Consider the following 27,821-nt stretch of genomic DNA (forward strand, 5'->3'; position numbering starts at 1 on the left):
AACAAAGTAGTGTCATGGCACATGTGACATGGTTATTGCACTGACTAGATCGTAGTGCTTAAGAGAGGGTAAGGTCAGCCTTAAGCTCTGCGATCAGCTCCGATGGGTCCTGATGGTCGCGATTAATCCTTATATCCCAGGAGATGACGTGTGTTGTGATCGAGAAGGGGGCGTGATTTAGTCTTACGACCGCTTCTTACCCTCGGTCGTTCAGCTAACGATCTCATCTTAGCAACGCAACTTGCGATCGCTTCATTTGCATATCCGGCTCCTTTCCCCTACGACCGTATGGCCGCAACGACCGACTCTGCATGAGGTCCTGAGTCTCTGGAAAGGAACAGGATTCCTCAAGACTAGATGACCTCTGCAAGTGTGCAACCCGACCAAAAATGCCCAAAAGGAGGAAGGGGAAAGGACGACACTCAACACAAACAGCGCCTCTGGCCTGCCTACAGTGGGGGGGGGGGGGGACGCTAATGGGGCCTAGTGCACACAATTCCTCTGGCCTGCAAAAAATGGAGGCAGAACAATGGGGAACTAGTGCCCTCTGTAGCTCAGGCCTCTGGCCTGCCTAAAATGGTGGCTGCTAAACGGAGCCTCAGCCAAACACTGAATGGTGGTGGTACAGTGGGGTTTCTATAGACACACAAAGAAGACAAAAATGGCCTCACTGAGGGCTTACCTGGTCAGCTGACTGCACCTGTGCTCTCCACCGCGATGCCTCCACAGTCCCCCTGGGTCCATCTGCATCCTGGGATCTTCCAGCAACAATCCTCCAGCTCCAGCAGCGTCTGAACACGAACCATGACTGGGCCGCATGCAGTGGCTTAAATAAGCCATGGCACAGCCTTCTGTGGTTAATCATGCGGCGTGCCCTCATTGGCCACCACGTAGGCATGCCAGGCAATGCGGGGACCGGCACCCGGTGGTGTTGGTGACACAGGAGAGTTCGGGAGACTAGGGGTGCCATTGACCAGACATCTCACATATATAAATAAATTAGGATTCTACAAAAAAAAAAAAAAAAAAAGGGACATCCTAGGAAATTTGAGGAAGACTGAGAGGTAACATAAGAAGGAAGAACAGGGGACAGATCTGGGGAAGAGTCTCCAGCAGTTGTGGTGTGATGTGGCGTGATGATTAGATGTATAGTAAACACAAACACATAAAGTGAAGATTAGATGACTCATTATTTCTTTACTGCTACCAGAGTCTGTGCTAAGGATAATAACGCTACATGTACAACTACTAAGGCCATTATTACTTGTAGAACAGCCTTCTAGTTTGTAAAGTCTACCGAGTTTCTCCCAAGACATTTCACATTTTGTCACCAGCATATGTATAAATATGTTAGATGAGGATGAATTAGCTCCCTCTTCCCTTACTTTATACACACTGACACTGGCATTGCTTCTTGTCTTGTACTATATAATTAGTAATGTGAGGTGGGATCAGCACCCTCTTCCCTTACTTTATACACACTGACACTGGCATTGCTTCTAGTCTTGTACTATATAATTAGTAATGTGAGGTGGGATCAGCACCCTCTTCCCTTACTTTATACACACTGACACTGGCATTGCTTCTTGTCTTATACTATATAATTAGTAATGTGGGGTAGGATCAGCACCCTCTTCCCTTACTTTATACACACTGACACTGGCATTGCTTCTTGTCTTATACTATATAATTAGTAATGTGAGGTAGGATCAGCACCCTCTTCCCTTACTTTATACACACTGACACTGGCATTGCTTCTTGTCTTGTACTATATAATTAGTAATGTGAGGTGGGATCAGCACCCTCTTCCCTTACTTTATACACACTGACACTGGCATTGCTTCTTGTCTTATACTATATAATTAGTAATGTGAGGTGGGATCAGCATCCTCTACCTTTACTTTATACACACTGACACTGGCATTGCTTCTTGTCTTATACTATATAATTAGTAATGTGAGGTGGGATCAGCACCCTCTTCCCTTACTTTATAGACACTGACATTGCTTCTAGTCTTGTACTATATAATTAGTAATGTGAGGTGGGATCAGCACCCTCTTCCCTTACTTTATACACACTGACACTGGCATTGCTTCTTGTCTTATACTATATAATTAGTAATGTGGGGTAGGATCAGCACCCTCTTCCCTTACTTTATACACACTGATACTGGCATTGCTTCTTGTCTTATACTATATAATTAGTAATGTGAGGTAGGATCAGCACCCTCTTCCCTTACTTTATACACACTGACACTGGCATTGCTTCTTGTCTTATACTATATAATTAGTAATGTGGGGTAGGATCAGCACCCTCTTCCCTTACTTTATACACACTGACATTGGCATTGCTTCTTGTCTTATACTATATAATTAGTAATGTGGGGTAGGATGAGCACCCTCTTCCCTTACTTTATACACACTGACACTGGCATTGCTTCTTGTCTTATACTATATAATTAGTAATGTGAGGTGGGATCAGCACCCTCTTCCCTTACTTTATAGACACTGACATTGCTTCTAGTCTTGTACTATATAATTAGTAATGTGAGGTGGGATCAGCACCCTCTTCCCTTACTTTATACACACTGACACTGGCATTGCTTCTTGTCTTATACTATATAATTAGTAATGTGGGGTAGGATCAGCACCCTCTTCCCTTACTTTATACACACTGATGCTGGCATTGCTTCTTGTCTTATACTATATAATTAGTAATGTGAGGTGGGATCAGCACCCTCTTCCCTTACTTATACACACTGACACTGGCATTGCTTCTTGTCTTGTACTATATAATTAGTAATGTGAGGTGGGATCAGCACCCTCTTCCCTTACTTTATACACACTGACACTGGCATTGCTTCTTGTCTTATACTATATAATTAGTAATGTGAGGTGGGATCAGCACCCTCTTGCTTGCTATAAAATGAATAGTGTTTTTCCAAGTAGGCCCTTATAAACTACCAATACTTGGGTTGAGGCACTGAGAGAAGGATACAACACTTAATGTACAATTAGGGGTGGCAACATCATAGACTTCAATAAAAGTTAGTTATAGAGGTTATAAGGGGGCTACATAGAGGTGATCGTATGTCTGTTTATGAAGCTTATGGTTTGCAGTGTGTGTGTGGCTGTGAGACGAGTGTATGTAACTGCAATAGGCCACACAGATTCCAGGTGCATCACCACTTGCAAATGGAGCGGTGTAACTGGGATGTATTTGAGCAGCGTCCAATTAGGGCGAATCAGCAGAAACGTGGGCTGTGCAGGTTTGCCCGTTTTCAGAAGTATATTTTGCACCAAGGATAGGGCTGGTGTAAGAGCAAACAGATGACGGGTATGAAACCAAACATACATATCGGGATAGTCTGCTAGCAAAGTGATGTAACAGCCATCATCAGCCTCTAATTGCACATACAGTAGTTGAGGTTATTGCAATGAACATTACGGTAGGTAACTAAGGTGCCATTCTGCAAATATCCGCAGGTACTAGAAGCTGAAAATTCTTCTGCGACAAGATGGCAGACGTTTCCCACGTAGCCCTTACCCAGGATGCACCAATCGCTACAAAAGACAAATGCTGTATGCAACAATCATTAATGTACATTTTAAAAAAGGGACCAGAAAGGAACTTTGGGGTCAATCCTGTAAGGTGCGATGTGCTGTTGCAACGGCATTTAAATGCCGGCAATTGTACCGCATCTCTAACCCTTCGCTACCCGACCCAAGCCTGGAGTTGCATAATTTTGCTCGGAGCCTTATGGGGCAGAAAGCACTTTTAGGCGAATCCGGGTGGCCGCCAAATACGGCTGCTGTCGCGTTGACTCCCACCTGTGAGTACATCGTATGTGATAGGATTGACCCCTTTGTGTTAAATTGAGGAGAGTGTAAACATAAGAAAAAGATAAAAAACAAAAACACAGCAATTTGCAATAATCCAGGAGATTTTATTGTTCTAATTTTGTAAAAATTCGGCATTTGTCAGACTTTCCATGAAAATAGCAGCAATACAGTGTAATATAAAGTTGAAATATAATCATTTATTCTAATGTACAGTAAGCAATAGATATCTAGCCCTATATACTGGATGTAGTGTTTCTGGGAACTCAGAGCATCGGTGGTCGTGACCTTCACCAGCGGCTGACAGTGAAAAAGGACCGGAAAGAGGACCAGGCCTTCACTAGAGGAAACACGTGGAGCGAATGGCCGGCTGAAGTCACTTTGGAACTGAGTTTTTAGAGGTCATCAGTCGAAGGTCATCGGGAAGAAACCGGAAGATGCGCCAGCCTTCCTCCTGCGACAGGTCACGGGCACCCCGGGACTTATAGAAAGAGATGGCCGTTTGGTTCCAATCCAGGACGGAGAACTGCAGGCGGGCACAGCCCAGAGACAGGCAGGACTACCAGGGCGATGGGGCAGGAATGGGAGGAGGGGGAAGAAAAAAAAAAAAAAAAATCACATTATTTATATACAGATGAGCCCAGTTACATTGTGACTGATCGCGCCATTAACGTGCGCATGCATCATCGTGCCATTCAGGGCCGGACTGGGATTAAAAATAGGCCCTTGCATTTAAAGCACACAGGCCCACCTCACGTCAGAATCTAGCTCTTGGCATAGACTCCTCCCCTTACTGTCCCTGACTCCTCCCACTTTTTAGTCTATGTTCTTACAAATATAATTAATATTAGAACATACAAGTTATACATCATTCTCTGTATTAAAATACACAACACACATTGCAGGGGATTCAAACACGTGCCATAGTCAGACATTTGGTATTTGGTTGGTTCGGTTGGGCAAAGCTGGCGCTACATTGGTGGAGGTCACACACCAAGAAATGGCGTTTTCCAGATGACCGAGCCGTAGCTCAGCAGCTGTATAGGATTAGATAGGACTCACTCTAGCAATTTATCATCCTCTGTGTTCAGCGGTGCTGATCTCAGAGGACGACACATCTGTGAACAGCAAAGCAGAGCCGTTATGACACATTTTGGTGCCCTGTGTATATAAAGAGCATTGGTGCCACCATTCACAAGTGAAGCAGGCAGAGTGTGCGCCAAAAAAAACAGCTGTGGTCTTACTGGGAAGGGGGTGACAACACAATAGTACCCCCAATTCAAGTTATGCCACACAGCAGTGTCCCTTAGTAACATTAACCACACAGAAGTGCCCTTTATTCTCATTTCAACACACAGTAGAGCCCATTCACCTTATGCCACGCAGAGCCCATTCACGTTATGCCACACAGCCTAGAGCCCATTCACATTATTCCACACAGAGCCCATTCATGTTATGCCACACAGAAGTACTCCTTATAATGCCACAGAGTAGCAGTGCCCCTTATAACACATTATGCCACAGAGTAGCAGTGCCCCTTATAACACATTATGCCACACAGTAATGCCCCTTATAACACATTTTGCTATATGGGCAGGTACCTTGCGTGGGCCACATATAAGGAGGTCTTGGGCAGCAAATATCTCCCAGGTTGTGCACCACTGAAATATACTAATGTAGTGGTCACTGTAGGATTTATTTGGGAAGGGTGAAAAACCACTGACGAGGGCACGTTAATTTCGAAGGGTAAAATTTTGGCTGTGATGCCTCATTATGGGGCCTATTTACCAAATGAATTTTGCTGGAGAGATCTGCTGCCACTCCTCACTTTCTATGGCAATAGCAGCCCTCATAGGTTTACATGGGAGCCGCTATTTCTGAGATTTACCAAGTTGTGGAATAGGAAGCATTCCGGAGCTTGGCACAGTAGCGAATGCCATCTTTAGATAGCTCATAGGCTGCAATGGCTAATGCTATTTGCTGCAAAAGCTACCAGGAGAGGGATGCTATGCGCTAGCATGGTCCGATGACCGCGCACGGCCAGTAAGACAGCCGGCACCCCAACAAGAAGGTAAAGTGGATGATGCCAGTTGGCTCCTTATGATGGGTCACAGGACGGAATAGGTATGGCGTTGGAAATTCCGATAGTCAAGTATTGACTAACCTAACCCTCCTTAGGGGTGCCTAACCCTAACCTCCCCCCCCACCCCAAGTGCCTAACCCTAACCCCCCTCTTCCCTGTTGCCTAAACCTAAGACCCCCAGGGGGGTGCCTAAGTCCCCCTCCGGGTGCCCTAAACCTAACCCTCCCCCCTGCAGCTATCCGCTCGTGGAGCCCACCATCCCTTCAGTCGGGATGCTGGCCGTTAGTCTCCCGGCGTCAGGGAAATGTCAGGAGCCTACATCTAGACGCCCGGCATTTCACCCTCACCGGGATACGACAGTCGGGAAGCCAGCTGCCGGTATTAAGGCAGCCGGCTTCCCGATTATACCCACAGGACAAGGCTGCAGCATAGACAACCAATAGGACTTTGACCAACATTCTTTGAGACGATGGCGCGTTTTTGCACAAGTCACATACAAGTGTGTATGAATAGCACAGAATCCATGTTGCCACAATCCTAAAGGCGACACCCAGTGAACTAACTATAAATAAAGGCCAACTTATCTTCTTGTCCCATAACTGCACCTAATACTGTAAAAAGTACATATACAGTACGTCGACATATTTAAGGCTATTAAAAGTCAAGAATTAGTAACTAGCAAATTATATAAGTAAAATATCATAACCATGTAGTCATCATCCATATAACCAACTGGTGCAAACTAGCTTAAGTGACAAAAGGCGTCTATTTTAGAAACGAAGCGAAAAGTGGTACAAAATAATCGCGGCTTATCGCTTTTATATTTTCAGATTTATATTTTTATTACAGCTGGAGACGCCATTGCGGTAACGGGCTGCGCCAGCCAGGAGATTTCAGATATTTGTTTTTAATTTGTAAGAGCGGTTTGTATTATCTACAAATGCACCGATCAATGTCGATAACATCAGACCGACGCTGATCAGAAAAAATGCCTGTGGGGAGCAGAAGAGAGGAAGCCAGCCAGCGTAGCGGGAATTGCCGGGGAAGCAGAGACGTCAAAGGAAAGGAGGAAGAGAGGAAGAGAGAAAGCCAGCCAGCGTAACGGGAATTGCCGGGGAAGCAGAGACGTCAAAGGAAAGGAGGAAGAGAGGAAGAGAGAAAGCCAGCCAGCGTAGCGGGAATTGCCGGGGAAGCAGAGACGTCAAAGGAAAGGAGGAAGAGAGGAAGAGAGGAAGCCAGCCAGCGTAGCGGGAATTGCCGGGGAAGCAGAGACGTCAAAGGAAAGGAGGAAGAGAGGAAGAGAGAAAGCCAGCCAGCGTAACGGGAATTGCCGGGGAAGCAGAGACGTCAAAGGAAAGGAGGAAGAGAGAAAGAGAGAAAGCCAGCCAGCGTAGCGGGAATTGCCGGGGAAGCAGAGACGTCAAAGGAAAGGAGGAAGAGAGGAAGAGAGAAAGCCAGCCAGCGTAGCGGGAATTGCCGGGGAAGCAGAGACGTCAAAGGAAAGGAGGAAGAGAGGAAGAGAGAAAGCCAGCCAGCGTAACGGGAATTGCCGGGGAAGCAGAGACGTCAAAGGAAAGGAGGAAGAGAGGAAGAGAGAAAGCCAGCCAGCGTAGCGGGAATTGCCGGGGAAGCAGAGACGTCAAAGGAAAGGAGGAAGAGAGGAAGAGAGGAAGCCAGCCAGCGTAGCGGGAATTGCCGGGGAAGCAGAGACGTCAAAGGAAAGGAGGAAGAGAGGAAGAGAGGAAGAGAGGAAGCCAGCCAGCGTAGCGGGAATTGCCGGGGAAGCAGAGACGTCAAAGGAAAGGAGGAAGAGAGGAAGAGAGGAAGAGGAAGAGAGGAAGAGAGGAAGCCAGCCAGCGTAGCGGGAATTGCCGGGGAAGCAGAGACGTCAAAGGAAAGGAGGAAGAGAGGAAGAGAGGAAGCCAACCAGCGTAACGGGAATTGCCGGGGAAGCAGAGACATCAAAGGAAAGGAGGAAGAGAGGAAGAGAGGAAGCCAGCCAGCGTAACGGGAATTGCCGGGGAAGCAGAGACGTCAAAGGAAAGGAGGAAGAGAGGAAGAGAGGAAGCCAGCCAGCGTAACGGGAATTGCCGGGGAAGCAGAGACGTCAAAGGAAAGGAGGAAGAGAGGAAGAGAGAAAGCCAGCCAGCGTAGCGGGAATTGCCGGGGTAGCAGAGATGTCAAAGGAAAGGAGGAAGAGAGGAAGCCAGCCAGCGTAGCGGGAATTGCCGGGGAAGCAGAGACGTCAAAGGAAAGGAGGAAGAGAGGAAGAGAGGAAGCCAGCCAGCGTAGCGGGAATTGCCGGGGAAGCAGAGACGTCAAAGGAAAGGAGGAAGAGAGGAAGAGAGGAAGCCAGCCAGCGTAGCGGGAATTGCCGGGGAAGCAGAGACGTCAAAGGAAAGGAGGAAGAGAGGAAGAGAGGAAGCCAGCCAGCGTAGCGGGAATTGCCGGGGTAGCAGAGATGTCAAAGGAAAGGAGGAAGAGAGGAAGAGAGGAAGCCAGCCAGCGTAGCGGGAATTGCCGGGGAAGCAGAGACGTCAAAGGAAAGGAGGAAGAGAGGAAGAGAGGAAGCCAGCCAGCGTAGCGGGAATTGCCGGGGAAGCAGAGACGTCAAAGGAAAGGAGGAAGAGAGGAAGAGAGGAAGAGAGGAAGCCAGCCAGCGTAGCGGGAATTGCCGGGGTAGCAGAGACGTCAAAGGAAAGGAGGAAGAGAGGAAGAGAGGAAGCCAGCCAGCGTAGCGGGAATTGCCGGGGAAGCAGAGACGTCAAAGGAAAGGAGGAAGAGAGGAAGAGAGGAAGAGAGGAAGCCAGCCAGCGTAGCGGGAATTGCCGGGGAAGCAGAGACGTCAAAGGAAAGGAGGAAGAGAGGAAGAGAGGAAGAGGAAGAGAGGAAGAGAGGAAGCCAGCCAGTGTAGCGGGAATTGCCGGGGAAGCAGAGACGTCAAAGGAAAGGAGGAAGAGAGGAAGAGAGGAAGAGAGGAAGCCAACCAGCGTAACGGGAATTGCCGGGGAAGCAGAGACATCAAAGGAAAGGAGGAAGAGAGGAAGAGAGGAAGAGAGGAAGCCAGCCAGCGTAACGGGAATTGCCGGGGAAGCAGAGACGTCAAAGGAAAGGAGGAAGAGAGGAAGAGAGGAAGCCAGCCAGCGTAACGGGAATTGCCGGGGAAGCAGAGACGTCAAAGGAAAGGAGGAAGAGAGGAAGAGAGAAAGCCAGCCAGCGTAGCGGGAATTGCCGGGGTAGCAGAGATGTCAAAGGAAAGGAGGAAGAGAGGAAGAGAGGAAGCCAGCCAGCGTAGCGGGAATTGCCGGGGAAGCAGAGACGTCAAAGGAAAGGAGGAAGAGAGGAAGCCAGCCAGCGTAGCGGGAATTGCCGGGGAAGCAGAGACGTCAAAGGAAAGGAGGAAGAGAGGAAGAGAGGAAGCCAGCCAGCGTAGCGGGAATTGCCGGGGAAGCAGAGACGTCAAAGGAAAGGAGGAAGAGAGGAAGAGAGGAAGCCAGCCAGCGTAGCGGGAATTGCCGGGGAAGCAGAGACGTCAAAGGAAAGGAGGAAGAGAGGAAGAGAGGAAGAGAGGAAGCCAGCCAGCGTAGCGGGAATTGCCGGGGTAGCAGAGACGTCAAAGGAAAGGAGGAAGAGAGGAAGAGAGGAAGCCAGCCAGCGTAGCGGGAATTGCCGGGGAAGCAGAGACGTCAAAGGAAAGGAGGAAGAGAGGAAGAGAGGATGAGAGGAAGCCAGCCAGCGTAGCGGGAATTGCCGGGGAAGCAGAGACGTCAAAGGAAAGGAGGAAGAGAGGAAGAGAGGAAGAGGAAGAGAGGAAGAGAGGAAGCCAGCCAGCGTAGCGGGAATTGCCGGGGAAGCAGAGACGTCAAAGGAAAGGAGGAAGAGAGGAAGAGAGGAAGCCAACCAGCGTAACGGGAATTGCCGGGGAAGCAGAGACGTCAAAGGAAAGGAGGAAGAGAGGAAGAGAGGAAGCCAGCCAGCGTAACGGGAATTGCCGGGGAAGCAGAGACGTCAAAGGAAAGGAGGAAGAGAGGAAGAGAGAAAGCCAGCCAGCGTAGCGGGAATTGCCGGGGAAGCAGAGACGTCAAAGGAAAGGAGGAAGAGAGGAAGAGAGGAAGAGAGGAAGCCAGCCAGCGTAGCGGGAATTGCCGGGGTAGCAGAGATGTCAAAGGAAAGGAGGAAGAGAGGAAGAGAGGAAGCCAGCCAGCGTAGCGGGAATTGCCGGGGAAGCAGAGACGTCAAAGGAAAGGAGGAAGAGAGGAAGAGAGGAAGCCAGCCAGCGTAGCGGGAATTGCCGGGGAAGCAGAGACGTCAAAGGAAAGGAGGAAGAGAGGAAGAGAGGAAGAGAGGAAGCCAGCCAGCGTAGCGGGAATTGCCGGGGTAGCAGAGACGTCAAAGGAAAGGAGGAAGAGAGGAAGAGAGGAAGCCAGCCAGCGTAGCGGGAATTGCCGGGGAAGCAGAGACGTCAAAGGAAAGGAGGAAGAGAGGAAGAGAGGAAGCCAGCCAGCGTAGCGGGAATTGCCGGGGAAGCAGAGACGTCAAAGGAAAGGAGGAAGAGAGGAAGAGAGGAAGAGAGGAAGCCAGCCAGCGTAGCGGGAATTGCCGGGGAAGCAGAGACGTCAAAGGAAAGGAGGAAGAGAGGAAGAGAGGAAGAGGAAGAGAGGAAGAGAGGAAGCCAGCCAGCGTAGCGGGAATTGCCGGGGAAGCAGAGACGTCAAAGGAAAGGAGGAAGAGAGGAAGAGAGGAAGCCAACCAGCGTAACGGGAATTGCCGGGGAAGCAGAGACGTCAAAGGAAAGGAGGAAGAGAGGAAGAGAGGAAGCCAGCCAGCGTAACGGGAATTGCCGGGGAAGCAGAGACGTCAAAGGAAAGGAGGAAGAGAGGAAGAGAGGAAGCCAGCCAGCGTAACGGGAATTGCCGGGGAAGCAGAGACGTCAAAGGAAAGGAGGAAGAGAGGAAGAGAGAAAGCCAGCCAGCGTAGCGGGAATTGCCGGGGTAGCAGAGATGTCAAAGGAAAGGAGGAAGAGAGGAAGAGAGGAAGCCAGCCAGCGTAGCGGGAATTGCCGGGGAAGCAGAGACGTCAAAGGAAAGGAGGAAGAGAGGAAGAGAGGAAGCCAGCCAGCGTAGCGGGAATTGCCGGGGAAGCAGAGACGTCAAAGGAAAGGAGGAAGAGAGGAAGAGAGGAAGCCAGCCAGCGTAGCGGGAATTGCCGGGGAAGCAGAGACGTCAAAGGAAAGGAGGAAGAGAGGAAGAGAGGAAGCCAGCCAGCGTAGCGGGAATTGCCGGGGAAGCAGAGACGTCAAAGGAAAGGAGGAAGAGAGGAAGAGAGGAAGAGAGGAAGCCAGCCAGCGTAGCGGGAATTGCCGGGGTAGCAGAGACGTCAAAGGAAAGGAGGAAGAGAGGAAGAGAGGAAGCCAGCCAGCGTAGCGGGAATTGCCGGGGAAGCAGAGACGTCAAAGGAAAGGAGGAAGAGAGGAAGAGAGGAAGAGAGGAAGCCAGCCAGCGTAGCGGGAATTGCCGGGGAAGCAGAGTCGTCAAAGGAAAGGAGGAAGAGAGGAAGAGAGGAAGAGGAAGAGAGGATGAGAGGAAGCCAGCCAGCGTAGCGGGAATTGCCGGGGAAGCAGAGACGTCAAAGGAAAGGAGGAAGAGAGGAAGAGAGGAAGCCAGCCAGCGTAATGGGAATTGCCGGGGAAGCAGAGACGTCAAAGGAAAGGAGGAAGAGAGGAAGAGAGGAAGCCAGCCAGCGTAACGGGAATTGCCGGGGAAGCAGAGACGTCAAAGGAAAGGAGGAAGAGAGGAAGAGAGAAAGCCAGCCAGCGTAGCGGGAATTGCCGGGGAAGCAGAGACGTCAAAGGAAAGGAGGAAGAGAGGAAGAGAGGAAGAGAGGAAGCCAGCCAGCGTAGCGGGAATTGCCGGGGTAGCAGAGATGTCAAAGGAAAGGAGGAAGAGAGGAAGAGAGGAAGCCAGCCAGCGTAGCGGGAATTGCCGGGGAAGCAGAGACGTCAAAGGAAAGGAGGAAGAGAGGAAGAGAGGAAGCCAGCCAGCGTAGCGGGAATTGCTGGGGAAGCAAAGACGTCAAAGGAAAGGAGGAAGAGAGGAAGAGAGGAAGAGAGGAAGCCAGCCAGCGTAGCGGGAATTGCCGGGGTAGCAGAGACGTCAAAGGAAAGGAGGAAGAGAGGAAGAGAGGAAGCCAGCCAGCGTAGCGGGAATTGCCGGGGAAGCAGAGACGTCAAAGGAAAGGAGGAAGAGAGGAAGAGAGGAAGAGAGGAAGCCAGCCAGCGTAGCGGGAATTGCCGGGGAAGCAGAGACGTCAAAGGAAAGGAGGAAGAGAGGAAGAGAGGAAGAGGAAGAGAGGAAGAGAGGAAGCCAGCCAGCGTAGCGGGAATTGCCGGGGAAGCAGAGACGTCAAAGGAAAGGAGGAAGAGAGGAAGCCAACCAGCGTAACGGGAATTGCCGGGGAAGCAGAGACGTCAAAGGAAAGGAGGAAGAGAGGAAGAGAGGAAGAGAGGAAGCCAGCCAGCGTAACGGGAATTGCCGGGGAAGCAGAGACGTCAAAGGAAAGGAGGAAGAGAGGAAGAGAGGAAGCCAGCCAGCGTAACGGGAATTGCCGGGGAAGCAGAGACGTCAAAGGAAAGGAGGAAGAGAGGAAGAGAGAAAGCCAGCCAGCGTAGCGGGAATTGCCGGGGTAGCAGAGATGTCAAAGGAAAGGAGGAAGAGAGGAAGAGAGGAAGCCAGCCGGCGTATCGGGAATTGCCGGGGAAGCAGAGACGTCAAAGGAAAGGAGGAAGAGAGGAAGAGAGGAAGCCAGCCAGCGTAGCGGAATTGCCGGGGAAGCAGAGACGTCAAAGGAAAGGAGGAAGAGAGGAAGAGAGGAAGCCAGCCAGCGTAGCGGGAATTGCCGGGGAAGCAGAGACGTCAAAGGAAAGGAGGAAGAGAGGAAGAGAGGAAGCCAGCCAGCGTAGCGGGAATTGCCGGGGAAGCAGAGACGTCAAAGGAAAGGAGGAAGAGAGGAAGAGAGGAAGAGAGGAAGCCAGCCAGCGTAGCGGGAATTGCCGGGGTAGCAGAGACGTCAAAGGAAAGGAGGAAGAGAGGAAGAGAGGAAGCCAGCCAGCGTAGCGGGAATTGCCGGGGAAGCAGAGACGTCAAAGGAAAGGAGGAAGAGAGGAAGAGAGGAAGAGAGGAAGCCAGCCAGCGTAGCGGGAATTGCCGGGGAAGCAGAGACGTCAAAGGAAAGGAGGAAGAGAGGAAGAGAGGAAGAGGAAGAGAGGAAGAGAGGAAGCCAGCCAGCGTAGCGGGAATTGCCGGGGAAGCAGAGACGTCAAAGGAAAGGAGGAAGAGAGGAAGAGAGGAAGCCAACCAGCGTAACGGGAATTGCCGGGGAAGCAGAGACGTCAAAGGAAAGGAGGAAGAGAGGAAGAGAGGAAGCCAACCAGCGTAACGGGAATTGCCGGGGTAGCAGAGACGTCAAAGGAAAGGAGGAAGAGAGGAAGAGAGGAAGCCCGACAGTGTAGCGGGAGCTGCCGGGGAAGCAGAGACGTCAAAGGAAAGGAGGAAGAGAGGAAGAGAGGAAGCCAGACAGTGTAGCGGGAGCTGCCGGGGAAGCAGAGACGTCAAAGGAAAGGAGGAAGAGAGGAAGAGAGGAAGCCAGCCAGCGTAGCGGGAATTGCCGGGGAAGCAGAGATGTCAAAGGAAAGGAGGAAGAGAGGAAGAGAGGAAGCCAACCAGCGTAACGGGAATTGCCGGGGAAGCAGAGACGTCAAAGGAAAGGAGGAAGAGAGGAAGAGAGGAAGAGAGGAAGCCAACCAGCGTAACGGGAATTGCCGGGGAAGCAGAGACGTCAAAGGAAAGGAGGAAGCGAGGAAGAGAGGAAGCCAGACAGTATAGCGGGAGCTGCCGGCGGAAGCAGAGACGTCAAAGGAAAGGAGGAAGAGAGGAAGAGAGGAAGCCAGACAGTGTAGCGGGAGCTGCCGGGGAAGCAGAGACGTCAAAGGAAAGGAGGAAGAGAGGAAGAGAGGAAGAGAGGAAGAGAGGAAGCCAGACAGTGTAGCGGGAGTTGCCGGGGAAGCAGAGACGTCAAAGGAAAGGAGGAAGAGAGGAAGAGAGGAAGCCAACCAGCGTAACGGGAATTGCCGGGGAAGCAGAGACGTCAAAGGAAAGGAGGAAGCGAGGAAGAGAGGAAGCCAGACAGTATAGCGGGAGCTGCCGGTGGAAGCAGAGACGTCAAAGGAAAGGAGGAAGAGAGGAAGAGAGGAAGCCAGACAGTGTAGCGGGAGCTGCCGGGGAAGCAGAGACGTCAAAGGAAAGGAGGAAGAGAGGAAGAGAGGAAGAGAGGAAGAGAGGAAGCCAGACAGTGTAGCGGGAGCTGCCGGGGAAGCAGAGACGTCAAAGGAAAGGAGGAAGAGAGGAAGAGAGGAAGAGAGGAAGCCAGACAGTGTAGCGGGAGCTGCTGGGGAAGCAGAGACGTCAAAGGAAAGGAGGAAGAGAGGAAGAGAGGAAGCCAGACAGTGTAGCGGCAGCTGCCGGGGAAGCAGAGACGTCAAAGGAAAGGAGGAAGAGAGGAAGAGAGGAAGAGAACGCCTCCTCCCGGCCTCCTCCCGGCCTCTAAGACAGCACAAACAAATGTGTCCTCATTAGGCTTCGCTGCAGCTGCTTCCAACAGCCCTCTTGGTGCAGCTGGTCCTGTGAGACTGATAGCGCCGGGCGTCTTTATTAGGTCATTGTTGACGAAAGTGTGTCTAAAACTGTGCCGATTAATTTGTGACCTTAATATATCGGTGTGTGTCTCTAAATCAGCATGAAAAGTGCTATAATGCAGAGGCCACAGCTTTCATCCATGTACAGTCTCAGACTCTCAGACATACAAGTGTCACAGATCATATGAATCAGCGCAGTCTCCTGGTATGTCCTAGTCATACCGCATTGGAATTAAGGCGTGTATCCATTTAGCAATTAGTGCAGGTGACTGCATGATAACGACAATATTATCAGGCGTGCAAATCGTGCATGTATTGGGCACATTTAGGTCGGAAACGACCAGCTATACGCCCGCCCGCCGGTCGTTTCTGACATCTATCATCGCCCGTACATGCTGGTCAGCCTGATGATCACGTCAGGTTCAGAATGTACGTGGATGATGGATGTGCCGACACTGAACGCACATCACAGATGGAGAAACGACAGCACGATTGCAATAGCGTAATCGTGCTAGTTTCTCCGGCTTGTAGTGGATACGCACCTATACACATGTTCTGCAAAAGAGAGGCCCAACACTAGCACGTGACCAGGTAGCTCTCACGCCAGGCATATTGCGCTGCATGGCGTATTGCGGCTAGATGTGTCCTTGCTCATCTTTAATCCATTAGCAGACTTTCTGCACCAGGAGGTTGTGGTCGGATTGTTCACAAAGTCATGGACCAGCGATGCGCGTGCACGCTGGGTCCTTGCCGACCCCAACTATCTACGGAACATGCCCGTCAACGATCATCAGGTTCTGAGATAGGAGGTCGGGCTCCTGCACGGAATGACGTTCGGTGAACGCCGTTCAGTGCGGCGCCCGCACCTCGATGACATGAAGGTCTGAACGCCGGCTTCTTATCTACATAACTACCGTTCCTGCACAGCCCCATTATATCCAATGCAGGCTGCAGGAACGTGACAGGAGAAATGATCCACGCTTTTAATGCAGTTAAATACATAGCTAGAGAAAGCCATATTTCTGTTCATTGAATAACCCCAAGCGCTACCATACAATTCCTACACAAGATTCAGGCATCATGTACATTACAAGGGAGTACAAAACATGTTAGGCATGCACTTCACTTATAATAAAAGTTATTTTGCACAGGATCTAGTGAAGATACAGCCATGGGCTCATTGTTCCCGAGTCTCATGAGAGCAGGACGGCTTCCCGCCATAACACTGCGCACAGACACCTCAGAGTGCTGCACAAGCTAAATCAGCCCCTTATTAATGATTTTTGACAGCATTAAAATGACTGCAGTCAGTTTTGGACAATTTCAAACACATCAGACGTCAGATATCGTTATCTGACCATCGGGAACGCGCATCGTTCACATATGTCAGATTTTCCTTCAGATATGAACAATTGAATGATTTTTTAAATAGTTATCATTCAGATCGGAAGTAAAATCTAACAGTGTGTATGCGCCACTATCTGACCGAGTGCATGCGCCACTATCTGACCGAGTGTATGCGCCATTAGTCGCTGGACCGAGTGCATGTGCCATTAGTCGCTGGACCGAGTGTATGCACCATTAGTCGCTGGACCGAGTGTATGCACCATTATCTGACCGAGTGCATGCGCCACTATCTCACCGAGTGCATGCGCCATTAGTCGCAGGACCGAGTGCATGCGCCATTAGTCGCTGGACCGAGTGCATGCACCATTAGTCAATGGACCGAGTGCATGCACCATTAGTCACTGGACCGAGTGCATGCACCATTATCTGACCGAGTGCATGCACCACTATCTCACAGAGTGCATGCGCCATTAGTCGCTGGACCGAGTGCATGCGCCATTAGTCACTGGACCGAGTGTATGCACCATTAGTCACTGGACCGAGTGCATGCACCATTAGTCACTGGACCGAGGGCATGCACCATTATCTGACCGAGTGCATGCACCATTAGTCACTGGACCGAGTGCATGCACCATTATCTGACCGAGTGTATACACCATTAGTCACTGGACCGAGTGTATACACCATTAGTCACTGGACCGAGTGCATGCACCATTATCTGACCGAGTGCATGCACCATTAGTCACTGGACCGAATGCATGCACCATTATCTGACCGAGTGCATGCACCATTAGTCACTGGACCGAGTGCATGCACCATTATCTGACCGAGTGCATGCGCCATTAGTCGCTGGACCGAGTGCATGCGCCATTAGTCGCTGGACCGAGTGTATGCGCCATTAGTCACTGGACCGAGTGTATGCACCATTAGTCACTGGACCGAGTGTATGCACCATTAGTCACTGGACCGAGTGTATGCACCATTAGTCACTGGACCGAGTGTATGCACCATTAGCCACTGGACCGAGTGTATGCACCATTAGTCACTGGACCGAGTGTATGCACCATTAGTCGCTGGACCGAGTGCATGCACCATTAGTCACTGGACCGAGTGTATGCACCATTATCTGACCGAGTGCAAGCACCATTAGTCACTGGACCGAGTGCATGCACCATTATCTGACCGAGTGCATGCGCCATTAGTCACTGGACCGAGTGCATGCGCCATTAGTCACTGGACCTAGTGTATACACCATTAGTCACTGGACCGAGTGTATGCGCCATTAGTCACTGGACCGAGTGTATGCACCATTAGTCGCTGGACCGAGTGTATGCACCATTAGTCGTTGGACCGAGTGTATGCGCCATTAGTCGCTGGACCGAGTGCATGCGCCATTAGTCGCTGGACCGAGTGCATGCGCCATTAGTCGCTGGACCGAGTGCATGCACCATTAGTCGCTGGACCGAGTGCATGCGCCATTAGTCGCTGGACCGAGTGCATGCGCCATTAGTCGCTGGACCGAGTGCATGCGCCATTAGTCGCTGGACCGAGTGCATGCGCCATTAGTCGCTGGACCGAGTGCATGCGCCATTAGTCACTGCACCGAGTGTATGCACCATTAGTCACTGGACCGAGTGTATGCACCATTAGCCACTGGACCGAGTGTATGCACCATTAGTCACTGGACCGAGTGTATGCACCATTAGTCACTGGACCGAGTGCATGCACCATTAGTCACTGGACCGAGTGTATGCACCATTATCTGACCGAGTGCAAGCACCATTAGTCACTGGACCGAGTGCATGCACCATTATCTGACCGAGTGCATGCGCCATTAGTCACTGGACCGAGTGTATGCACCATTAGTCGCTGGACCGAGTGTATGCACCATTAGTCGCTTGACCGAGTGTATGCACCATTAGTCGCTGGACCGAGTGTATGCACCATTAGTCGCTGGACCGAGTGTATGCACCATTAGTCGCTGGACCGAGTGTATGCACCATTAGTCGCTGGACCGAGTGTATGCACCATTAGTCGCTGGACCGAGTGTATGCACCATTAGTCGCTGGACCGAGTGTATGCACCATTATCTGACCGAGTGCATGCGCCACTATCTCACCGAGTGCATGCGCCATTAGTCGCTGGACCGAGTGCATGCGCCATTAGTCGCTGGACCGAGTGCATGCGCCATTAGTCGCTGGACCGAGTGCATGCACCATTAGTCACTGGACCGAGTGCATGCACCATTATCTGACCGAGTGCATGCGCCACTATCTCACCGAGTGCATGCGCCATTAGTCGCTGGACCGAGTGCATGCGCCATTAGTCGCTGGACCGAGTGTATGCACCATTAGTCACTGGACCGAGTGCATGCACCATTAGTCACTGGACCGAGTGCATGCACCATTATCTGACCGAGTGCATGCACCATTAGTCACTGGACCGAGTGCATGCACCATTATCTGACCGAGTGTATACACCATTAGTCACTGGACCGAGTGTATACACCATTAGTCACTGGATCGAGTGCATGCACCATTATCTGACCGAGTGCATGCACCATTAGTCACTGGACCGAGTGCATGCGCCACTATCTCACCGAGTGCATGCGCCATTAGTCGCTGGACCAAGTGCATGCGCCATTAGTCGCTGGACCGAGTGTATGCACCATTAGTCACTGGACCGAGTGCATGCACCATTAGTCACTGGACCGAGTGCATGCACCATTATCTGACCGAGTGCATGCACCATTAGTCACTGGACCGAGTGCATGCACCATTATCTGACCGAGTGCATGCGCCATTAGTCACTGGACCGAGTGCATGCGCCATTAGTCGCTGGACCGAGTGTATGCGCCATTAGTCACTGGACCGAGTGTATGCGCCATTAGTCACTGGACCGAGTGTATGCGCCATTAGTCACTGGACCGAGTGTATGCTCCATTAGTCACTGGACCGAGTGTATGCACCATTAGTCACTGGACCGAGTGTATGCACCATTAGTCACTGGACCGAGTGTATGCACCATTAGTCACTGGACCGAGTGCATGCACCATTAGTCACTGGACCGAGTGCATGCACCATTAGTCACTGGACCGAGTGCATGCACCATTATCTTACCGAGTGCATGCACCATTAGTCACTGGACCGAGTGCATGCACCATTATCTGACCGAGTGCATGCGCTATTAGTCGCTGGACCGAGTGCATGCGCCATTATTCGCTGGACCGAGTGCATGCGCCATTAGTCACTGGACCGAGTGCATGCGCCATTAGTCGCTGGACCGAGTGCATGCGCCATTAGTCGCTGGACCGAGTGTATGCACCATTAGTCACTGGACTGAGTGTATGCACCATTATCTGACCGAGAGTATACACCATTAGTCACAGGACCGAGTGCATGCACCATTAGTCGCTGGACCGAGTGCATGCGCCATTAGTCGCTGGACCGAGTGTATGCACCATTAGTCACTGGACCAAGTGTATGCACCATTAGTCACTGGACCAAGTGTATGCACCATTAGTCACTGGACCAAGTGTATGCACCATTAGTCACTGGACCGAGTGCATGCACCATTAGTCACTGGACTGAGTGCATGCACCATTAGTCACTGGACCGAGTGCACGCACCATTATCTGACCGAGTGTATGCACCATTAGTCACTGGACCGAGTGCATGCACCATTAGTCACTGGACCGTGTGTATGCACCATTAGTCACTGGACCAAGTGTATGCACCATTAGTCACTGGACCGAGTGCATGCACCATTAGTCACTGGACCGAGTGCATGCACCATTAGTCACTGGACCGAGTGCACGCACCATTATCTGACCGAGAGTATACACCATTAGTCACTGGACCGAGTGCATGCACCATTATCTGACCGAGTGCATGCACCATTAGTCACTGGACCGAATGCATGCACCATTATCTGACCGAGTGCATGCACCATTAGTCACTGGACCGAGTGCATGCACCATTATCTGACCGAGTGCATGCGCCATTAGTCACTGGACCGAGTGCATGCGCCATTAGTCGCTGGACCGAGTGTATGCGCCATTAGTCACTGGACCGAGTGTATGCGCCATTAGTCACTGGACCGAGTGTATGCGCCATTAGTCACTGGACCGAGTGTATGCGCCATTAGTCACTGGACCGAGTGTATGCACCATTAGTCACTGGACCGAGTGTATGCACCATTAGTCACTGGACCGAGTGTATGCACCATTAGTCACTGGACCGAGTGCATGCACCATTAGTCACTGGACCGAGTGCATGCACCATTAGTCACTGGACCGAGTGCATGCACCATTATCTTACCGAGTGCATGCACCATTAGTCACTGGACCGAGTGCATGCACCATTATCTGACCGAGTGCATGCGCCATTAGTCGCTGGACCGAGTGCATGCGCCATTAGTCGCTGGACCGAGTGCATGCGCCATTAGTCACTGGACCGAGTGCATGCGCCATTAGTCGCTGGACCGAGTGCATGCGCCATTAGTCGCTGGACCGAGTGTATGCACCATTAGTCACTGGACCGAGTGTATGCACCATTATCTGACCGAGAGTATACACCATTAGTCACAGGACCGAGTGCATGCACCATTAGTCGCTGGACCGAGTGCATGCGCCATTAGTCGCTGGACCGAGTGTATGCACCATTAGTCACTGGACCAAGTGTATGCACCATTAGTCACTGGACCAAGTGTATGCACCATTAGTCACTGGACCAAGTGTATGCCCCATTAGTCACTGGACCGAGTGCATGCACCATTAGTCACTGGACCGAGTGTATGCACCATTAGTCACTGGACCGAGTGCACGCACCATTATCTGACCGAGAGTATACACCATTAGTCACTGGACCGAGTGCATGCACCATTAGTCACTGTACCGAGTGCATGCACCATTAGTCACTGGACTGAGTGCATGCACCATTAGTCACTGGACCGAGTGCACGCACCATTAGCTGACCGAGTGTATGCACCATTAGTCACTGGACCGAGTGCACGCACCATTATCTGACCGAGAGTATACACCATTAGTCACTGGACCGAGTGCATGCACCATTAGTCACTGGACCGAGTGCATGCACCATTAGTCACTGGACCGAGTGCACGCACCATTACCTGACCGAGTGTATGCACCATTAGTCACTGGACCGAGTGCATGCACCATTATCTGACCGAGTGCATGCACCATTAGTCACTGGACTGAGTGCATGCACCATTATCTGACCGAGTGCATGCACCATTAGTCACTGGACCGTGTGCATGCACCATTAGTCACTGGACCGAGTGCATGCGCCATTAGTCACTGGACCAAGTGTATGCGCCATTAGTCACTGGACAGAGTGCATGTGCCATTAGTCACTGGACCGAGTGCATGTGCCATTATCTGACCGAGTGTATGCACCATTAGTCACTGGACCGAGTGCATGCGCCATTAGTCACTGGACCGAGTGCATGCGCCATTAGTCACTGGACCAAGTCAAAAGACCTGCGATTCTCTTCACAGCTCTGTGTCCATCTGCATTGCAGGAAGAGGGGGATGTGCAGAGTAGTTATCATGAGCAGAGTCCCGCGTGAGTGTGACACACAGATCCATGCTGGCCTCGGTGCAAAGTTGCCCTGGGCAACTTTTCTTAGATTGCAGGGAAGGGGAACTGCAGGCAGCACAGTGTAGAGCCGCTAGGAAGTGCATACCAGCGTCCGGGAGCCTCTTACTATGGCTGTGCACCCGGCTCAGGCGCCCGCTCTGTTCTAGTGCGCACGTGCTCCCTTGGCCTGCCCTTGTTACTCCACTGCTGGCTGGACCGGCCCATCTGGCATTTGTCAGATGGCCAGATCTGGCTCTGGTGCCATGTAATTCCCCACGCCTGCATACGCTATGGCACACACTGCCATAGCATCATGGAAGAGAGGGTGCGAACGCAATGCGCGTATCCGCTAGCAGATGAGCCGCTTGCGCTATGAGTTGAATGATTTACCACGCTAGCGAAAAAGGAAACAGGTGGGAATATCTATAATGCCTTTATATATGTTTAACAATTAGGCTACAGGTCCTGTACATTAAACTTCTATAGCTCCTCATACATTTTCCCCCCATTGTATCTCCCCCAACAGCTGCCGTTATGTCATTGCAGAGCTGGGGGTTATCAATTATTTTGTTTATAATAATATATATATATATATATATATATATATTATATACACTCACACACACACACACTTAGCTGAGAGATGCAGCACACAGACACATAGTCCCGCCATCAGTCCCTACTATTTACTTTGTATTTGTGATTTATAGGGGACGATATCAGGAGAATGACAACATGGGAAACATGGTGACAATATTGTAAAGCAGTTTTTACTGTAGCTTAACCTTTACCAGAACCCTAACGCTAACGTCAAATGTTTATCCATGTCAACATTTCACATTTTGATGTCAGCAATATTGCAGTCAACAATCTGACCACATATCGTGGTAAGTACTATACAGGGAAAATTAGTAACTCTGGCCCCGATTCAGAGCCGGTCGCTCTGACAGAGTGCTCGCTCTGAATCAGGGCCGGTCTTCTTTTTTTCCTTTTAGAACGGCCTCCTGGATGCTCGCATAGCTGTGGGTGACCACCCACAGCTATAGCAAGCTGCCATGATGTCACGATGGTCAAGACCATCAGGCTTGCAATGAGACCCTTGTGGTAGGGTCTCGTGGTAGCAAGCCCCAGAGAGCTTTCGGCTCAAAAAGTGCTGAAAACTCTCCCACTGACATCACTTGTGATGACAGTGGGGCCGCCCCCAGATTGTAGGCGTTCTCATGGGAACGCCGCCGTCTGGGCAGCCATCCCCCCCGGCCCGCCCACCAAAGGGGGCGTGCTGTAACTCAACATCGACAGCATGCCCCCTTTGGTACGAGACCCGGAGCGACGGATTGCCCGTTGCTATCCAGGTCTCGCGCATGCGCACGACGGAGCCGGCTCAATCATGCGCATGCGCTCTGGGCCACCATCAACCCAGTTGCGAGCGATCAGCACTTGCGACTGGTTCTGAATTAGGCCCTCTGTCTGTCTCTTTGTATTTGATCACAATTGTGACGGTATACACACTCACTGCGTGTGCCGAGGTTAGTAAGGTCTGCGTAAGGTCAGGGCTGCCGTAATCATGCGTGAGGGACCAATGTTACTTGATGTTGCAGATGTATACACAGGACTGTGAGGTATTACAGATGTGAGATAGCAGTAGTGGGTGTCTCTATGCTGGCTGAGCTGTGACTGATGTTACAGATGTATACACAGGACTGTGAGGTATTACAGATGTGAGATAGCAGTAGTGGGTGTCTCTATGCTGGCTGAGCTGTGGCTGATGTTACAGATGTATACACAGGACTGTGAGGTGTTACAGATGTGAGATAGCAGTAGTGGGCGTCTCTATGCTGTCTGAGCTGTGACTGATGTTACAGATGTATACACAGGACAATGAGGTATTACAGATGTGAGATAGCAGTAGTGGGCGTCTCTATGCTGTCTGAGCTGTGACTGATGTTACAGATGTATACACAGGACTGTGAGGTGTTACAGATGTGAGATAGCAGTAGTGGGTGTCTCTATGCTGGCTGTGCTGTGACTGATGTTACAGATGTATACACAGGACTGTGAGGTATTACAGATGTGAGATAGCAGTAGTGGGTGTCTCTATGCTGGCTGTGCTGTGGCTGATGTTACAGATGTATACACAGGACTGTGAGGTATTACAGATGTGAGATAGCAGTAGTGGGTGTCTCTATGCTGGCTGTGCTGTGGCTGATGTTACAGATGTATACACAGGACTGTGAGGTATTACAGATGTGAGATAGCAGTAGTGTCTCTGTGCTGGCTGTGCTGTGGCTGATGTTACAGATATATACACAGGACTGTGAGGTATTACAGATGTGAGATAGCAGTAGTGGGTGTCTCTATGCTGGCTGAGCTGTGGCTGATGTTACAGATGTATACACAGGACTGTGAGGTATTACAGATGTGAGATAGCAGTAGTGGGTGTCTCTATGCTGGCTGTGCTGTGGCTGATGTTACAGATATATACACAGGACTGTGAGGTATTACAGATGTGAGATAGCAGTAGTGGGTGTCTCTATGCTGGCTGTGCTGTGGCTGATGTTACAGATGTATACACAGGACAATGAGGTATTACAGATGTGAGATAGCAGTAGTGGGCATCTCTATGCTGGCTGAGCTGTGGCTGATGTTCCTGATGTATACACAGGACTGTGAGGTATTACGGATGTGAGATAGCAGTAGTGGGTGTCTCTATGCTGGCTGTGCTGTGGCTGATGTTACAGATGTATACACAGGACTGTGAGGTATTACAGATGTGAGATAGCAGTAGTGGGTGTCTCTGTGCTGGCTGTGCTGTGGCTGATGTTACAGATGTATACACAGGACTGTGAGGTATTACAGATGTGAGATAGCAGTAGTGGGTGTCTCTATGCTGGCTGTGCTGTGGCTGATGTTACAGATATATACACAGGACTGTGAGGTATTACAGATGTGAGATAGCAGTAGTGGGTGTCTCTATGCTGGCTGAGCTGTGGCTGATGTTACAGATGTATACACAGGACTGTGAGGTATTACGGATGTGAGATAGCAGTAGTGGGTGTCTCTATGCTGGCTGTGCTGTGGCTGATGTTACAGATATATACACAGGACTGTGAGGTATTACAGATGAGAGATAGCAGTAGTGGGTGTCTCTATGCTGGCTGTGCTGTGGCTGATGTTACAGATGTATACACAGGACTGTGAGGTATTACAGATGTGAGATAGCAGTAGTGGGTGTCTCTATGCTGGCTGTGCTGTGGCTGATGTTACAGATATATACACAGGACTGTGAGGTATTACAGATGTGAGATAGCAGTAGTGGGTGTCTCTATGCTGGCTGTGCTGTGGCTGATGTTACAGATGTATACACAGGACTGTGAGGTATTACAGATGTGAGATAGCAGTAGTGGGTGTCTCTATGCTGGCTGTGCTGTGGCTGATGTTACAGATGTATACACAGGACTGTGAGGTATTACAGATGTGAGATAGCAGTAGTGGGTGTCTCTATGCTGGCTGTGCTGTGGCTGATGTTACAGATGTATACACAGGACTGTGAGGTATTACAGATGTGAGATAGCAGTAGTGGGTGTCTCTATGCTGGCTGAGCTGTGGCTGATGTTACAGATGTATACACAGGACTGTGAGGTATTACAGATGTGAGATAGCAGTAGTGGGTGTCTCTATGCTGGCTGAGCTGTGGCTGATGTTACAGATGTATACACAGGACTGTGAGGTATTACAGATGTGAGATAGCAGTAGTGTCTCTATGCTGGCTCTGCTGTGGCTGATGTTACAGATGTATACACAGGACTGTGAGGTATTACAGATGTGAGATAGCAGTAGTGTCTCTGTGCTGGCTGTGCTGTGGCTGATGTTACAGATGTATACACAGGACTGTTAGGTATTACAGATGTGAGATAGCAGTAGTGGGTGTCTCTATGCTGGCTGTGCTGTGGCTGATGTTACAGATATATACACAGGACTGTGAGGTATTACAGATGTGAGATAGCAGTAGTGGGTGTCTCTATGCTGGCTGAGCTGTGGCTGATGTTACAGATGTATACACAGGACTGTGAGGTATTACGGATGTGAGATAGCAGTAGTGGGTGTCTCTATGCTGGCTGTGCTGTGGCTGATGTTACAGATGTATACACAGGACTGTGAGGTATTACGGATGAGAGATAGCAGTAGTGGGTGTCTCTATGCTGGCTGTGCTGTGGCTGATGTTACAGATGTATACACAGGACTGTGAGGTATTACAGATGTGAGATAGCAGTAGTGGGTGTCTCTATGCTGGCTGTGCTGTGGCTGATGTTACAGATATATACACAGGACTGTGAGGTATTACAGATGTGAGATAGCAGTAGTGGGTGTCTCTATGCTGGCTGTGCTGTGGCTGATGTTACAGATGTATACACAGGACTGTGAGGTATTACAGATGTGAGATAGCAGTAGTGGGTGTCTCTATGCTGGCTGAGCTGTGGCTGATGTTACAGATGTATACACAGGTCTGTGAGGTATTACAGATGTGAGATAGCAGTAGTGGGTGTCTCTATGCTGGCTGTGCTGTGGCTGATGTTACAGATGTATACACAGGACTGTGAGGTATTACAGATGTGAGATAGCAGTAGTGGGTGTCTCTATGCTGGCTGTGCTGTGGCTGATGTTACAGATGTATACACAGGACTGTGAGGTATTACAGATGTGAGATAGCAGTAGTGGGTGTCTCTATGCTGGCTGTGCTGTGGCTGATGTTACAGATGTATACACAGGACTGTGAGGTATTACAGATGTGAGATAGCAGTAGTGGGTGTCTCTATGCTGGCTGAGCTGTGGCTGATGTTACAGATGTATACACAGGACTGTGAGGTATTACAGATGTGAGATAGCAGTAGTGGGTGTCTCTATGCTGGCTGTGCTGTGGCTGATGTTACAGATGTATACACAGGACTGTGATGTATTACAGATGTGAGATAGCAGTAGTGGGTGTCTCTATGCTGGCTGAGCTGTGGCTGATGTTACAGATGTATACACAGGACTGTGAGGTATTACAGATGTGAGATAGCAGTAGTGTCTCTATGCTGGCTGTGCTGTGGCTGATGTTTCAGATGTATACACAGGACTGTGAGGTATTACAGATGTGAGATAGCAGTAGTGGTGTCTCTATGCTGGCTGAGCTGTGGCTGATGTTACAGATGTATACACAGGACTGTGAGGTATTACAGATGTGAGATAGCAGTAGTGGGTGTCTCTATGCTGGCTGTGCTGTGGCTGATGTTACAGATGTATACACAGGACTGTGAGGTATTACAGATGTGAGATAGCAGTAGTGGGTGTCTCTATGCTGGCTGAGCTGTGACTGATGTTACAGATGTATACACAGGACTGTGAGGTATTACAGATGTGAGATAGCAGTAGTGGGTGTCTCTATGCTGGCTGAGCTGTGGCTGATGTTACAGATGTATACACAGGACTGTGAGGTATTACAGATGTGAGATAGCAGTAGTGGGTGTCTATATGCTGGCTGTGCTGTGGCTGATGTTACAGATGTATACACAGGACTGTGAGTTCTTACAGATGTGAGATAGCAGTAGTGGGTGTCTCTATGCTGGCTGAGCTGATGTTACAGATGTATACACAGGACTGTGAGTTCTTACAGATGTGAGATATCAGTAGTGGGTGTCTCTATGCTGGCTGTGCTGTGGCTGATGTTACAGATGTATACACAGGACTGTGAGGTATTACAGATGTGAGATAGCAGTAGTGGGTGTCTCTATGCTGGCTGAGCTGTGGCTGATGTTACAGATGTATACACAGGACTGTGAGGTATTACGGATGTGAGATAGCAGTAGTGGGTGTCTCTATGCTGGCTGTGCTGTGGCTGATGTTACAGATGTATACACAGGACTGTGAGGTATTACAGATGAGAGATAGCAGTAGTGGGTGTCTCTATGCTGGCTGTGCTGTGGCTGATGTTACAGATGTATACACAGGACTGTGAGGTATTACAGATGTGAGATAGCAGTAGTGGGTGTCTCTATGCTGGCTGTGCTGTGGCTGATGTTACAGATATATACACAGGACTGTGAGGTATTACAGATGTGAGATAGCAGTAGTGGGTGTCTCTATGCTGGCTGAGCTGTGGCTGTTGTTACAGATGTATACACAGGACTGTGAGGTATTACGGATGTGAGATAGCAGTAGTGGGTGTCTCTATGCTGGCTGTGCTGTGGCTGATGTTACAGATGTATACACAGGACTGTGAGGTA

General features: G+C 50.3%; 1 protein-coding gene across 5 annotated transcripts in view; it reads right to left on the reverse strand.

The window, feature by feature from the left end:
• Positions 1 to 3,942: 3,942 nt before the first annotated feature.
• LOC148442757 (thialysine N-epsilon-acetyltransferase-like) overlaps positions 3,943 to 27,821 on the reverse strand; it is a 124,384-nt gene continuing 100,505 nt past the window's right edge. For all 5 annotated transcript variants that reach the window (XM_088463524.1, XM_088463521.1, XM_088463525.1 and 2 more), the window contains one exon: positions 3,943 to 4,398. In XM_088463524.1, coding sequence (XP_088319650.1) covers positions 4,216 to 4,398 — 183 coding nt within the window. In that variant the 3' untranslated portion in view covers positions 3,943 to 4,215. The remainder of the gene's footprint in view (positions 4,399 to 27,821) is intronic.

This window comes from Taudactylus pleione, unplaced genomic scaffold (assembly GCF_031769625.1).
Source record: "Taudactylus pleione unplaced genomic scaffold, aTauple2 ptg001392l, whole genome shotgun sequence".
In the NCBI taxonomy this organism is placed as follows: domain Eukaryota; kingdom Metazoa; phylum Chordata; class Amphibia; order Anura; family Myobatrachidae; genus Taudactylus; species Taudactylus pleione.